General features: G+C 53.4%; 1 protein-coding gene across 1 annotated transcript in view; it reads right to left on the bottom strand.

The window, feature by feature from the left end:
• Positions 1-349: 349 nt before the first annotated feature.
• Positions 350-14,265, bottom strand: part of URI1 (URI1 prefoldin like chaperone) — a 39,200-nt gene continuing 25,284 nt past the window's right edge. The window contains exons 5-11 of the mRNA XM_053915100.1: positions 10,182-10,273; positions 9,938-9,995; positions 8,085-8,253; positions 5,937-6,270; positions 3,358-3,500; positions 2,579-2,831; positions 350-1,110 (exon numbers count right to left, since the gene is read on the bottom strand). Coding sequence (XP_053771075.1) covers positions 928-1,110; positions 2,579-2,831; positions 3,358-3,500; positions 5,937-6,270; positions 8,085-8,253; positions 9,938-9,995; positions 10,182-10,273 — 1,232 coding nt within the window. The 3' untranslated portion in view covers positions 350-927. The remainder of the gene's footprint in view (positions 1,111-2,578; positions 2,832-3,357; positions 3,501-5,936; positions 6,271-8,084; positions 8,254-9,937; positions 9,996-10,181; positions 10,274-14,265) is intronic.

The following is a 14,265-nucleotide window of genomic DNA, read 5'->3' on the forward strand; positions in this document are numbered from 1 at the left end:
ACACTGGCAATGTAATTTCTATGTTAGAATAAATTTCTGTATTTTAAGGAGTTTGGCTAAAAGTGAATATGTTATTTCAGTTACTTACAAACAGGAAAGAAGCCTCAGAGAATGAAAGTGTCAGGAAGATTAGAACATGAAATTTCTCATTTTAAGAATCCTTCTTTGAGGGTGCTGACGACCTCTTTCCCTCCCACGACAGAACGCCCGCTGACACCGCACACGCCGGGAAGGAAATGCCCGCGGACCCGCGAGGACTCCAGGATGCGTGCGCGCCGCGTGCGGCAAACACACGCATCACGGATATTTCCTTACACGACTCTGAACCGTAAAGTTCACGTTTTCGAGAGCAGGTTTCATAAAACTTTTACTCGAAAAAAACATTTTACAAAATACCATTCTCCCGATCAAAGCAGCTTTCCCACGGGCCCCGTGCGGCTTCCTGCTGTCAAGATTCCAGAATGGCAGACAAAGGGGGCAGGGCTCCTTCTCACACGGCCCCACGCTGCAAAACCTACGAGAAGCAGACTTCTTTAAAGTGCCTTTAAGATGCTAAAGCAAGGAATATAATTCTTGAATTTATTTGAAATTGTGAAAGTTTCCTTAGAACGGCCACATGGTGCACACACCACAGCTGGTGCGGAACTGCCCGAGTTCAGTTCCAAACAGAGACGATGCAAAGGAGCAGGGCTCTCTGAAAACCACTTGGAGAAGCCACAGCCGCTGCCGCCGCCGCTGCAAGGCCGCCTGGGATGGGCGTGCGGGCAGCGTGCAGAGCTGGCGGGGCCAGCTGGGGTCACGGAGCTCCAGCGCTTACTTGGACTCGCTGGTGAGGTTGGGGGAACCTGCGTCCAGGTGAGCCCGCCCCCGCTTCCCGCTCCAGGGAGCTCCTCTGCTACGCACAGGCTCCGCCTTCCTAGGCAGGACCTAGTTTTTCTGCTGCAACCTGGCAGCTTTGAACTTTGAAACCCTCTTTGTAACTTCTTCTGATGCTTCCGACAGAACTTCTTTCCGTTCGGGAATGGGGGGCAACAGAGGATGAGCCCCGGCTGGGCGTGGGGCCGAGCAGGGCAGCGACACGTCCTTCTCCACTACAGTCCCGGAGAAAGCCTGGAAGACAAGGGTCAGAGCGTTGTAACAACAAGCAAGCAAGGTGCCCACAGAATCCTCCACCTGTGCTTGCCAAGTACACACTTCTGTTCACTAAAAGTAAATGCAGCCCTGGCTGGTGTGGCACAGTGGACTGACTGTGAACTGAGCGGTCGCCGGTTCGATTCCCGGTCAGGGTACGTGCCTGAGTAGTGGACCAGGTCTCCAGGTGGGGGCGTGCAAAAGGCAACCACACATCGATGTTTCTCTCCCTCTCCTCTCTCTCTCCCTCCCCTCTCTCTAAAAAAATCTTTAAAAATCTTTTTTTAAAAGTAAATTCGTAAGATCTTTGGATAAAAAAACAAAACATTGAAATACAAATTGTTCAGAGAAATCAAACACCACTAAAATATCTTAATCACACGACCAAATGTAAGTCCATTTTTCAGTACACGTACAAGAAATCAAATGGTAAAACCCCTTTCATGTACCGAAAACGGGTGAACAGAGGTCCCCGACTTCCACACACTCCATCTGTGCCCAACCCATGCTCTGAAGAACAAGGTATCGCCATAAAAGCGCAACTCGGCACCGGGCAGCAGCTGGCGAGCACGCGGCGCGGGGTGGGGTGGGGGCTGCCCGGCTGGCCCGGCAGCAGGGCCATCTCCCAGGCAGAGCCGTCCATGCACCCGAGCATGTCGCTCCCCGTCCTCTGCGAGCGGAGACTGAGAGGGGGCAGTGTTGGCACTGGCAGGAGTGCATGTCGGTTCAACCCACTGCACCGACTGGGTGACGGGAGACAGAGGCGCCGGAACAAGGGAGTCTTTGACTCCGGCCGCTGTCTGCTGGGCGTCGGGTCAAGTGGGTGTTTCACGAGAGCAAAAGCGACACACACGAAGTGCTGGGGGCAGGACCGAAGACGCGTCCTTATATGTCACTTTGCACAGAGACTACAAAACTGCGGAGGTGCTATGACCATTTTTGAACAACTTCTGGTCTTCGGAACGTCCTCCTTCCACCGTCTAGAGCCCACTGTGCACCAACTAGACCGGCGATGCCAGCTCTCACCTGTGTGAGCCAGGGCACACGTTCGCTATACGAGATGCCATTGGGAAGTGCAAACCTGGAGCTAATTAGGTCCCGTGACTTCTGAGGACAAGCGTATGCATAAAGTAACGCCCCAGAGAAGCAGCGCCGTCGCTCAGCCGTGTGGCTTCGGGAAACGATGAATGACGTGACTGAGAGGCAAGCGGAGATGGCCCCGCGCCTCTAGCACAAGAAGGGGGAGGCCTCTTAGAGAAGCATCTTTTCTAATCGTGGTAACCGGAGTCACCCGAGAAATGCGATGAAAACTTTTTTAAAAGAAGGAAATACCTTTCGAACGCCAACTGTCACCTGGGAAATGGGTACCGTGGATGACCCATGCCCTCCAATGGGGGGCTGCCAGCACCCCGCCCGCGGGGTCCCGTGACGAGGCAGGCACACGCACCTGCACCGCGGGCGGCCCCACCAGGGGCGCCGGGCTCCGCAGCTGGTTCTCCTGCTCCTCCTCCAAAACGCTCTCGCTGGCCTCACTGCACGCGGCCTCCTCCCAGCTGAGGCCCCGCAGCAGCCCGCGGCGCTCCTCGAGGTCGGCAGTGCTGCTCTCGCTGGTGTCGCTGCAGACGCTGTTCTCCCGGCTGCGCAACTTCAGGATGGACTTCCGAGGGACGTACTCCCCGTTCACGACGTCCACGAAGACCCTATGGGGTCACAGAGCAACTCAGCAAGGGGCGCAAACTGGGAGACGCGTGTGAGCCCTGCGGACCACCTTTCCTAGAACTTAGTCTGAACTGGTTTTACTCAAACTTCTGTCTGAAATTGTCACAAAGTGCGCCTGTGGCCTCACATGGCCCATCGTAGATGCCGCTGGAAACTACAATTGGGGCCCTGTTCACAGACACGCCCTGGGTGACCGGAGCTCGATCTGCCCAAACCCCACTCACAGGCCAGACATACTGAGAAGACAGTTCTCACTTTCCGTGGTCTTACAAACCAAGTCGTGAAAACACTCTCAGCGAACACACCGCGAGAGCTGGCGTACCACCGGCCCTGCCCCCAGGAACACTCACCCTCCCTTCCCAGGCTGACACACGGCCCCTCTGCCTGGACTGACCTGGGAGGGCAAGGGAGCACCGAGCGGCTCCCAGGGCTCCAGGCTGGGGAGCGGGACCAGGGCCGCCCGGCCACCCGCCTGCAATGGCTCGGCGTGCAGAGGTCCACCCTCACCTGTAGATGTCCGCCGGGGTCCTGATGGTCGGCAGCTCAGGGGCAGGGTGGCTGCCGCCACAGCTGTTCTTCCGCTTCCGCTTGGCTTCCTCTTTCTTTTCACTGAACTTTAAAGTGGTGTTTTTTCCAGTATTTATTCGAACCTAAAAATGTCACAGCAGAGAATTATAATCCTGAGAAATGAAGCCCAAGCCAAAACCAAGCCCACTGCCCTCCCTAACTAGGGACACAACAGGAAGAGAGCCCACATCTCCCGTCCTGGGAGTGACGTGCAATGCTGGGCGGGCCCCAGGGCCTCCTCCCTGCGCCTCCGCGGACTGGACGGCACCCGACGGGCCATCCATCTGCTGTCACGGCCAGCTCCGGTCTCCAGTGACTTCACTTTTATCCAGAGAGCAACGCACAGCGAACCTGAGCAGGTCGGGGCTGACAGGCCAGGCCGCTCACACAGGGACACTTCAGCTGGAGCTCCTGCTAGAGGCGCCTGCCATGCGGCCCCTGCAGTGACCGTGGCAATCACGCCCCCGCCACGCGGCAGTCCCACGATTCCCCGAGCCAGATGTGGCTTCTTCCCGGTCACTGACCAGGGTGTTAGTAACACACTCAACGTCCACGGTGTCTCACATCACACAACACAACGCCCACGCAGCACTGACAGACGCTTCCCCCGCAAAGAGGTGACGTGATCTCCTGACGGTGCCCCAAGTGTTTTCTCCTCTCCCTGAGGGCTCTGTGAGCACCTTCTTTACCCCAGCAGACTGCACCGTGAGAACACAGTAGGCAACGCATGTACACACGAACACATGCTAACGACTGTTACCGGGAAGTCTTCCAGTCACCAGGCAGCAAGTCCGGGGGACGGGGCAGATGTCCGACTGCGCGGTCGCCCCCCGCCCGCACGGCTGCTCTGGGGCCAACCTCACATTTACGCCGAATGCCGGGTGTCTGGCGCTGCCACGGCACCCACTACTTTGATGCAGGTTTCGGCTCACATCGTGCATTTTAAAACAAATGGCACGACTTAAGAATATAAACTTTAAGTCGTAAAAGCAATATTAGATAGTGCTTAAGATTTTAAAATTTCTAAGCACCTCTGATTTTTGGAGACAGAACTAAAACCTAAACCCAGCCCCGCTGAGGCCCACATGCTGTCCCTGTGCCGCCCCCTCTCCCCCCTCCATCCTGTCAGTGACAGGGCCTCCCCCCAACAGTCCTGCAGACACTTCCCACCTCGTCTCACCGAAGGGGGGGAAATTCACAGCCCGGAGAACCAAAAAACACACTTTTTTCCTGACTAATCAGTCATTTTTTCCATAGAACTCACAAGATGCTACCTTTAGTTGAAGAATTATAACGTTTTAAAACCCACACAATTACCTCACCTCATTACAGCAGGGGCAGCTTAAGGGACCTGAGAAACACCAACGATGCTGTAAACACGTCTCGTGGAGCAGGCCCCACGGCAGGCGGGATTGAAGCGGCAGGCCCTAAGGGGTGCCCTGCGGGAAAGGCGCACTGGCCAAGGCAGAGGAGCCCATGGACCAGACCTGAGCAGCCCCGTGGCCCCCAGGACCCACGCTTCCCCGGGAAAGGCAATGAGAAGAAGCCCGCGGGGCTCCTGAGCCAGCAGAGGACAGGGGACGGGGTCAGGGTGGCCAGTCCTTCCTCCCCCCAAGCCCCCTGCATCTGCCAGTGCTGAACACCCTGCGCGATGTCGGAGAGGGACAAGCATCTCTGGACACCGAGGAACAGCTCAGAGCCCCACCCTCAAAGATGCCTCCAGTCTCCCGGCTCTAAAATGCAGACTTCAAGTCCCGATCACCCGCGGATGCTTACGTTTACTTTGTCAGGAAAGAGGCTAATTTTTACTTCCTCCTAAATTTCGCTCCCTGCTCACGCGGCTCCTGTTCAGTTTACGCCCACACAGAAACAGCAGCCTGCTACAATTCAACATTTGGCCGACGCGGTCACTTTCCAGGGCCCTGAGCACACCCGAACGCCCACAACGGCAATGCCGGGGTTCCTAAGAGAGCTCTTGGGACGGAGGGCAGGTGGAGTCAATAGTTGTCACTGAAATCCCATCCCCTGGCCCTGGCTGGTGTGGCTCAGTGGGTTGAGCGCCAGTCTGTGAACCAAAGGGTCACCAATTCGATTCCCCATCAGGGCACATGCCTGGGTTGCAGGCCAGGTCCCCAGTAGGGGGCGCGTAAGAGGCAACCACACACTGATGTTTCTCTCCCTCTCTTTCTCCCTCCCTTCCCCTCTCTCCAAAACTAAATAAATCTTTTTCAAAAAGAAATAAATACGAAAAAAAGAAATTTGATCCCCTTCCAGACCGCACACAACTCCAATCCCAGTGTACCTACCAAGAACAACGGCCCGATACCAGTTAACTATTTAGACTATTATTTCCTTTCTCTTTTTAGGTAAATTGGTCAGAAAAAGAGGCAAAGATGCTTTTCTTGTTTGGCACTGTTGCCACGTTAGTCACTGCTGATGCTGCTCTTTTAAAAAGTATCATAGATGTCGTGTGGTGTTCAAACCACACGCCAGATCAGTAAAGCGAGGAGCATACAAACCCTCTTAGGCTCGACGGTATGAGAAAAATATATCGTGGGTACAGAACTGTCTCCGGCGCCTGAAGCACAGTGGACAGGTTCACGTTCATCTCCATCCTCGTCCTCGTCCTCGTCCTCATCACTGTGGTAAGAATGCGACCCGTTCACGGAGCAGTTCACGTGACCGTTGACTCGACTGCTGAGCAGCCCGGGACACGCGGCGTCCCTGTCACAGCAGCTGGGAGCTGCGGGAGCGTCCCCGGGGTGCAGCCCGTCCACGCCTCTGGCCTGCTCTTCCGTGTCCTCTTCGGAAGACGTGGCGTCTTCTCCATTTGCAATCACGGAATCAGGCTTACTGGGAAGAAAAAGGGAAAGAGAGGAAAATCAAACACAGAATCTCACACTTTCTAATTTTCAGCTCATTTCCTTGGGGAAAAATTAAGACTTTGAACAGGACACTCTTGAAAGTAGAATTCTAGGTGCGTAAAATTTTCCGAAGTGGACAGAAAAGCCCCGTCCCTACGCCGATTCCGCCTGCTGTGGTCACGCAGAGCACCGGGCAGGTGACTTTGTCCATCTTCCCAGGGAGGACACAGGCCTGCCAGTCGCCAGTGCAGCACACTCCCGACCAGGAACGTGGGCGAACGCCACGGGCTTTATCATCTTCCCACTTCCCACCTACTTCTACAGTCGGAACACTTTGCGAGCACATACGGCTGTAACTTTTAAAGGAAAGAATGCACACAGCGCGCACCAATACACCGGGCTGGCGGAAAAGCTCGCGTGGCCTCTTCCGTGCGGCGGCTCCAGCAGAGCTTCGCTGTCTTCAACTTCATGGGAAACAGCTTCGTTAGGTTTTATTGTGACAGCTGTCACATCAGTGTGCGTTAAAAGAAAACTTATCAGATTGCTGCATTTTTGTGAAGCCATTTTATTATTGAAAATGGAAGAAAACAAGCAACACTTTCGGCGTATTATGCTTTATTATTTCAAGAAAGGTAAAAATGCAACTAAAATGCAAGAAAAGATTTGTGTGGAGAAGGTGCTGTGTCTGATCGAACGTGTCAGAAGTGTTTGCGAAGTTCGTGCTGGAGATGTCTCGCTGGACGACGCCCCACGGTCGGGCAGGCAGCTGAAGTCGACGGCAATCAAATCGAGACATGAGCTGAGATCAACATCGCGGCACGCGGGAGACAGCCGCCATTCCCAGAATACTCCCATCAATCCAGTTAGTGGTGAACATGAAAAATGCGTCTTTCATTTCATGGAGAAACCGTACGGACTCTCTGGCCCACCCAGTAATTTGTTTATATACACACAGACATACAGATTCCTCACGCTTCGTTCTACAAAGGATCTGAGCACCTTATAAAAATAAAAAAACCAAAAATGCGACAGAACCGAAATACCATCATGCAAAAGAAGAGAGAAGGCATGACCGAGAAAATCACAGGACTCAAAACTGACTTTGAAAAGTAAACAGAATCAGCCAGTCGCCTGGACCCAGGAAGGTGCGGGGTGCGTGGCAGGAGGAGTACACGCCCGTGCTGTGCAAACACGGAGAACAGCACGAGGCTGAAGCCCATACACGGACCCCATGGGGCACCGGGGCACCTCGCGTGGGCGCGCACAGACTGTGGCGGTCCGGGAAGGGTCCTCAGACACGGACCTGCCTGACGGGTCACAGAGAGCCCGCTCCACATGGAACGGTGCGCGAGGAGGCGAGGACAACCTGTTCCAGGTACAGACGAACTGCAGGCAGATCTGCTTTTCAACACGCTCATCAACACACATCCCCAGCTGCGGCATGAAAGCCCCTCACTGAGAAGGCGGCACGTGAAACACCGGCAGTCGCTGTGAGCCGACGGCCGGTCCGTCTCAGCGCCGCGCACAGAAGGCGTGGCTGAACTGCCACAACCGTGAAGGGGGCACAGGTGACCGGCACAGCTGTACACACATGTGCACAAGCGTGCACACCAGCATAGCCCAGTGAGGAAGTATTCTAGAGAAGTAACGTTGCCTTTAGGGTGGCAGGACAATTGGTATTTTAGTATGTTATGCTTTCCTGCCTTCTCTTCAAGAAGCAGGTACTGCTTATTAACGAGGAAAAGACCAGTAAGGGACGTGCATGGAGACGCGCGCTCGGAAGGCCCGTCTGTGCCTGGTTACCTATCAAGCTCGCCCAGCAGCTCTTCTTGTCTCTCCAGCTCTCCAAGCCGAGCCCACAGCTCCTCATCAGCCAGCGACTCCTTGGGTTTCACATCATTTGAAAAATATGCTTCAAAACCATCAGAAGTTTTGGGTTTGGAGTGAGGTTTATGAGCAATTCGGTGTCTTGCTGTTTTTAAGAGGAAAGACAAGGGTGTTGTTAACAGGCAGCTTCAAAAAGGCACAAACCTCGACTCAGCGAGACCCTCTGAGGCGGCGAGGGGACCCGGAGACACGGGGCGTGACCTCCCAGCCCACGGGAGGACTCGGGGCGCACGTCTCTTACAGCCCTGCTCCTCCGGCGGCGGTCCGAGGAGCAGCAGCCAGGCCGTCCCTGGAGAGCTTTCCAGGGCCCCCCAGACCTGCTGGCTCAGCACCAGTGCAGACAAGCGCCCCCGAGGACTCCCACGCACACTAACGCTGGGATGAGCTGCTCGAGAGCTTCCCGCACACACAGGCAGAAATGGGCACAATGCACCCCCCCCTCCTAACGCAAAGTCAACGCACAGGACGCCTGCCGACCCTCCTTGCCCTGGAGCCAGCACAGGAGACCACGTCACAGGACAACGCCCAGTCAGGGCACTGCTGGCCACCAGGGGCCAGAAGAATCCATGCGGGACAATCCCTGGAACCTTCTACTACACTTCACACACAAACATCTCTTCCTCCTACACGGCTTCCCCTTCTTCATGAGTCTCTGTGCAGGCAGCAGACAGACCAAACCTGAACGCCAGCCTTTCTTCTCATTTGAAGAAAAGAGTTTTAGCACAAAGCCAATGAACCCTTGGAGGAGCACAGGGAAGGAGTCTACCATGCTGTTATGAGACACAGGACTAACAGATGACCTGGTCACAGGTTCAAGTTCACAACACTTTCCCGAATCCGAGAACGACGCTGCACAGCCTGCCCTCCGTCACTGTCACTGATGTCACACGCCAGGCCTCCCGCCCCAGACCTGCACCACACGCCGCTCCTTCACGGGCACCACGCACAGAGACACAGGCCGCCCTGCTGCTCTCTGACCCGACCACACGTGCCCTCAGTGTCCCCCTCTCCGCGCTGGGGCTGCCCCGTCAGCAGGGACGGACGGTGCAGCTTCGCCCGTCACCTCCCGTTCAACAATTCTCTTAACAGCTAATTGCTAAAGTATAAACTTCACCAAAATAAATGGTAAAAGTAACAGTTTCCTACAGCAGCAAAGTAGAAAACCACAGTAGTGGTACTCTTCCTGTGCCTCTTGAAAACGGTCCCCTCCTGGGACAGCAGACAGTTGACAGGGCACTGGGGCCTGGGCAGAAGGGGGCCCTTGGCGAGGAGGGGTGGCGGTCAGCACAGCCGCAGCCGGCACCCTGAACCGCAGGCTGCCGTGAGCTCAGATCACGCTTTCCTCCAAACACAGCGTCTGCAGCCACGCTTTCGGGAGGAGAACCACCAGCAAGAGATGTACAATGGCCTGCCTAAGGTTGAAGGTCACGCTAGGACAGGCCCACGCCTCGAACACGCGTCTCCGGGGTCCGACGCGTGCAGATCACGAGACAGCCCTGAAGAAAGCTGCGCCGCCCCCAAGAGAGCTCAGCAGGGACCAGGCGTCTCATCCAAAAGTCACTGACCCATCGGTGTTCTCTATTTCAAAATACATTAAAAGATTAACAACTTACATCCATTATAAAAATTAATGGATAAATGGAAACGTTTGCCATCTTATAAACTAAAAAGTATCATATAATCCCAAATATCTCACAGAAGAGTCTGTGAAATCCAATGCAACTGGCAAAGAGTTCAGTAACTACGTAAAAAACGACCGTACTGCTTACCTTTAAATTCGAAGTCACGGTCAACTTCCTCTCTTATGTCAACGATGTCACCTGCAGCCTAGTTTTTTAAACAAAAAAAGCACGTCAACAGTGTGACTCCTCAGCCTGCCAGCAAGTGCGCTCCCACAGCCTGAGAACGGGGCAGAAAGCATCTGAGAGCTCAGCTGACTTGCTCCTGGGCTGCACGACTTTTTTCAATGTGAGATTTTCCTCAAAAAACCTGGAAACTGAAAACAATACTCACATCACTCATTTTCTGCAAATCTTCTGTAAATTCAACTCTGGACTCAAAATTTTTCATCACTTTTCTTAAATCATCCATTGTCCTCCTGACGTCTGAAACGACAACACAGCCCTCCTGTAAACCCGGCGCACGGCAGGCTCGCAGGGACACTCCACCCGCAGACCCCGCCAGCCCGAGACCTGCCCTCCACCCACCCACGGACCCGCCCTCGACCCGCCGCGACCCGACAACCGCCTCAGGCCCCGTCAGAAAGCGCGCCGCCTTATTTTTATTCTCACTTCAGGTGGGTTTCTTAAAAGTACGGCCACCCTGTGCTCTTCCCTGTGAGATGTGTCCCACCACTCTGGTGCTAATCGGGGGTCCGACACCGGTTTCTCTGGGCAGCAGAGCACAGCCCGAGATGCCAGACAGGCATGGAGCCCCCCCCATCCCCCCCCCCCTGGGCTGGCGAGAACGGGCGGTGCCCAACAGTTCCCGTGCCGCTGGGCCACAAACGAATGGTAAAGAATAAAATCAGTTACTTCGTTTCTGTACAGAAACATTCCTGATTAGGTGACTGAAAATACAACATGTATTTTTCACAGCATGTTATCATTCATTTTCCAAGTTTAAATTTTAGTAACTGCGTAACAATACAATCTACATACACTCTCAATTTCTCCTAATATCACCCTCCATAAATTTATTGGGAGAAAAAACTTTCATCTGGGGACTGAAATAAAAAGACATTTCTCCATCCGGCACCGGATCAGCGCAACAAGTGACGCAGGTTTCCGTGACCGAAGCGGCACCTGCGGGCACCGCACCACCGGCACCGCCCAGCTACGCGGGGCCTCTGACCGTGGCCGCACACTGGGCGATGCCCCACTTTTCCCCAGATGCAGGATCGGCGAAGGGCGGGCGCTGATGGAGAAAAACGGAGAGCGCTCGGGCACCTCCTCCCCCGACGCGCTGTGACGCCCACTGTGTCACGACAGGCACTCCATCAGGAGGCCGACGGGAGAGGGTGGAGGAGGAAGTCTGCAGCTCCTTCCAGGCCAGTGACGGATGTGGGTCTGGCAAAGGTCTGAGCAGTTAAAATATCCTTTAAAAGAATGAAAATAAGGAAGTGTGTTCAAAGTGAAATATCGCCCCGTATTAAGGGCGTCTCAAACAGGGGCCCATTTTCTGACCCAGCTTTCCCGATCGGCAGTGATATTTTAAATAAAACACAACCGCTTATGCTCTAGCCATGAATGGGTTACAAAAAAAAGACTGCATTAACAGAATGAAAATTACGGTGTAAACAGTTCATAAAATCTCACAGCCCTGATGTCGCTCTAGATCATTAAATTTCTGCAACAATTAGACCTTTTCTCACGGCAGCAAATTGGACCGGTTGCCATGGCAAATCTGAGCCCTTAAGTCATATATCTTTGATTGCAGAAAGGTCAGGCTCAGACAGCCTAATAACTCAAGGAGCTGTTTGACAGATTTCATCCGGGCACGGTCGCAGAGCAGCGCAAAGCCGTGTCGGCGGTTGTTAAAAGCAGGGGTCAGGGAAAAGGTTAGGGTTATGGAATGTTTTTGCTTCAGTAAACTCAGTCAGATAATGTGTCTAACCAGCTAAAGAACATTATTTTAGGTAGGAGGTCAAATCAATAACTTTTTTCAAGAAGACTGGAAAATATTAAAAATGGCAGGTAGGTGAGCTAAGTGCATTTTTAAAAGTCCGTCCACACAGAGGCATCGGGAGCGCCTGGGCTGCCCGCGCGGGGCACCGCAGACCACGGGGGCCACGTTCAACCGACTGCCATTAATTTCAAAGCAAATTCATCCTAAGTCGTGCATGGAAAAAAAAGTTGTGTGACTATTCCATTTAAGAAGCTAAAGAATGCCTCGGAGAAAGGGTGACTGTGGAAAAGGGAGTGTGAGGCACAGCTCCCTCTTTCGATGACACATTAACTCAAACCGCCATCACCACATCAGGGAGTCCGGTCTCAAGACCATTCAGTTTCCATCAGCTCCACAGAAGTACGTCATCACTAACTACCGCTGCGTATACGTGACGCACCCGGATGCGCATCACAGCGCTATTAAGATGTCCTGGGTCCACGTTCAGAAACAAGAACAAATTAGTAACCGGAGAAAATTTAAAAGAAAGCTGGGCCAATTATAAACAACAACCCCAAAAAACTGGTGTTCAGTATTAGAGTAAAATATAGCAGGATAACACCTGTTTTGATTTTGTATAAAATAAGTAAGTTAAAATAAAAATATCAACAGATTGATTCCAAAGAATCAGAATAATTTAATTCGGTTTCTTTCTGGAACTTTGAGATTTAACATTAATAACCATGGTGCTTGTATTTTTTATAGAGCTTCTTGGACTCTCTTCTCCAAAGCCTACTCTGTGAGAAGACGGAGCAGACGCAGGCCACCGAGGGACCCGCAGAAACTGGCACAGCGAGTAACGTTCTGCACGCGAGCACGTCGGCATCCAAGGAAGCGACTCTCAAGTCACAGTGAATCAAGACCAGCTGAGAGAACGGGAAGTACACTTTGGACATGGGAAATATCTGCACTACTTTTAATCTCACACAAATGTTTCAATTATCAATTGTTGCAGAAGAACCCTGAGGTTCACTTGGATCAGATGCACAGCTGTGAAAATGCACAAAACAGTAACCCACATATACCAAAAATATGTAAAACTGAAAACAACTAAAATTGGAGACAGAAATGAATAACCTGGAGGAAAGAAGAACAAAAGATGGTTTTCAAACATGATCATTGGCACCAAAAATTAGAAGTTAGGTCCTACAGGATTTCAGAAGTGTAGAATTCGGTCTGATTACTTCTTCGGCTGACGAAACCAGGCTACGTGTTATTTCCCAGCAAGTATAACCTAGTATGAAATCTTCACTAGTCCCGACTCTGGAGCACAACGGGCTCAGAACCAGCGGAAACCCTCTGCACGGGCTGTGAGGAGGGCACAGAAAGCACACCAGCAGTGCGCTCTCTGCAGACACGGGTAAACTGGGAAAGACAACCCAAGGGCTCTGAGGAACTTCGGCAGGGCCACCAGGCTCCTCCGAGGACAAACGACAGGAGCAGCCACTTGGAAACACTCAGCTCACAGCTGGTGGGGCTGTGTATCTGTGACAGAAACGGAGTCCCCAGTACAGTGATGGCCCCCAAAGCCTCACTGGGGCCACGAGCACCCTCCGCACGCGCAGCCTTCCCCCCCAGCCACAGGCCCCTGGTGCAGATCAGCAGCGCCCGCTCCGCCCTCAACCTCCCTCCCTTCTCCCCAGTCCTTTCCGCAGTGTCCGCGGGGCGCGCCCCCTGGTGGAGACGTTCGCACACCTCTGAACTGGACCTCTCCTTCCCCCAGTTCAAAGGTCTGTTGTACTTCCACTTCCACACAGAGTGAGTGCACGCCCTTCTTACTCACTTTGCCCCCAAACCTCACTAAAATAGCAGCGAAGAAAACATTTTAGCCCTGGCCGGGCGGCTCGTTGGCTGGAGCATCATCCTGATGCTCCAAGGCTGCATGTTCGAGCCCCAGTCAGGGCTCACGCAAGAATCAACCAACGATGCGTAAGAGGAACAAGTCAGCGTGTCTGTCTGTCTGTCTCTCTCTCTCTCAAATCAATACATAATTTTAAAAAGGAAAAGAAAATTTAAAGGCATAAGGACAAAGACAATGGGAAAGGAGAAAGAAAAGGTAGCAGACCAGGAGTCGGAAGTCCGACTAGAATGGTTAGGCTCCCAAACCCAGCCTCACAAAGCTCAGCCAGGTAATGGCCCCTGTCCTGACTGGCCCCAGGTGCCCAGCCTGGAGGGTGGGCAGGGGGGTGGGCCGGGGCGGGGTGGAGGGTGGGGGGAGAACAAGAAGATAACAGCCAGTGTCGCAGGAGCACAGCGCACGTGCTGAGGCCTCACACATCCAGCCCGGATCCCAAAACCCTAAGATGAGGAAATCTTTCCCTGCACGGTGACGAACCCTAAGCTCCTGGCTTCTGCAGACTCCTTCAGGACAAGCACAACCCGCTCGCTACCTCAACTCTCTACAGAAAGCCAACCAGTCGACACTCTGCCC

Source organism: Desmodus rotundus, chromosome 12 (genome assembly GCF_022682495.2).
Source record: "Desmodus rotundus isolate HL8 chromosome 12, HLdesRot8A.1, whole genome shotgun sequence".
Classification (NCBI taxonomy): domain Eukaryota; kingdom Metazoa; phylum Chordata; class Mammalia; order Chiroptera; family Phyllostomidae; genus Desmodus; species Desmodus rotundus.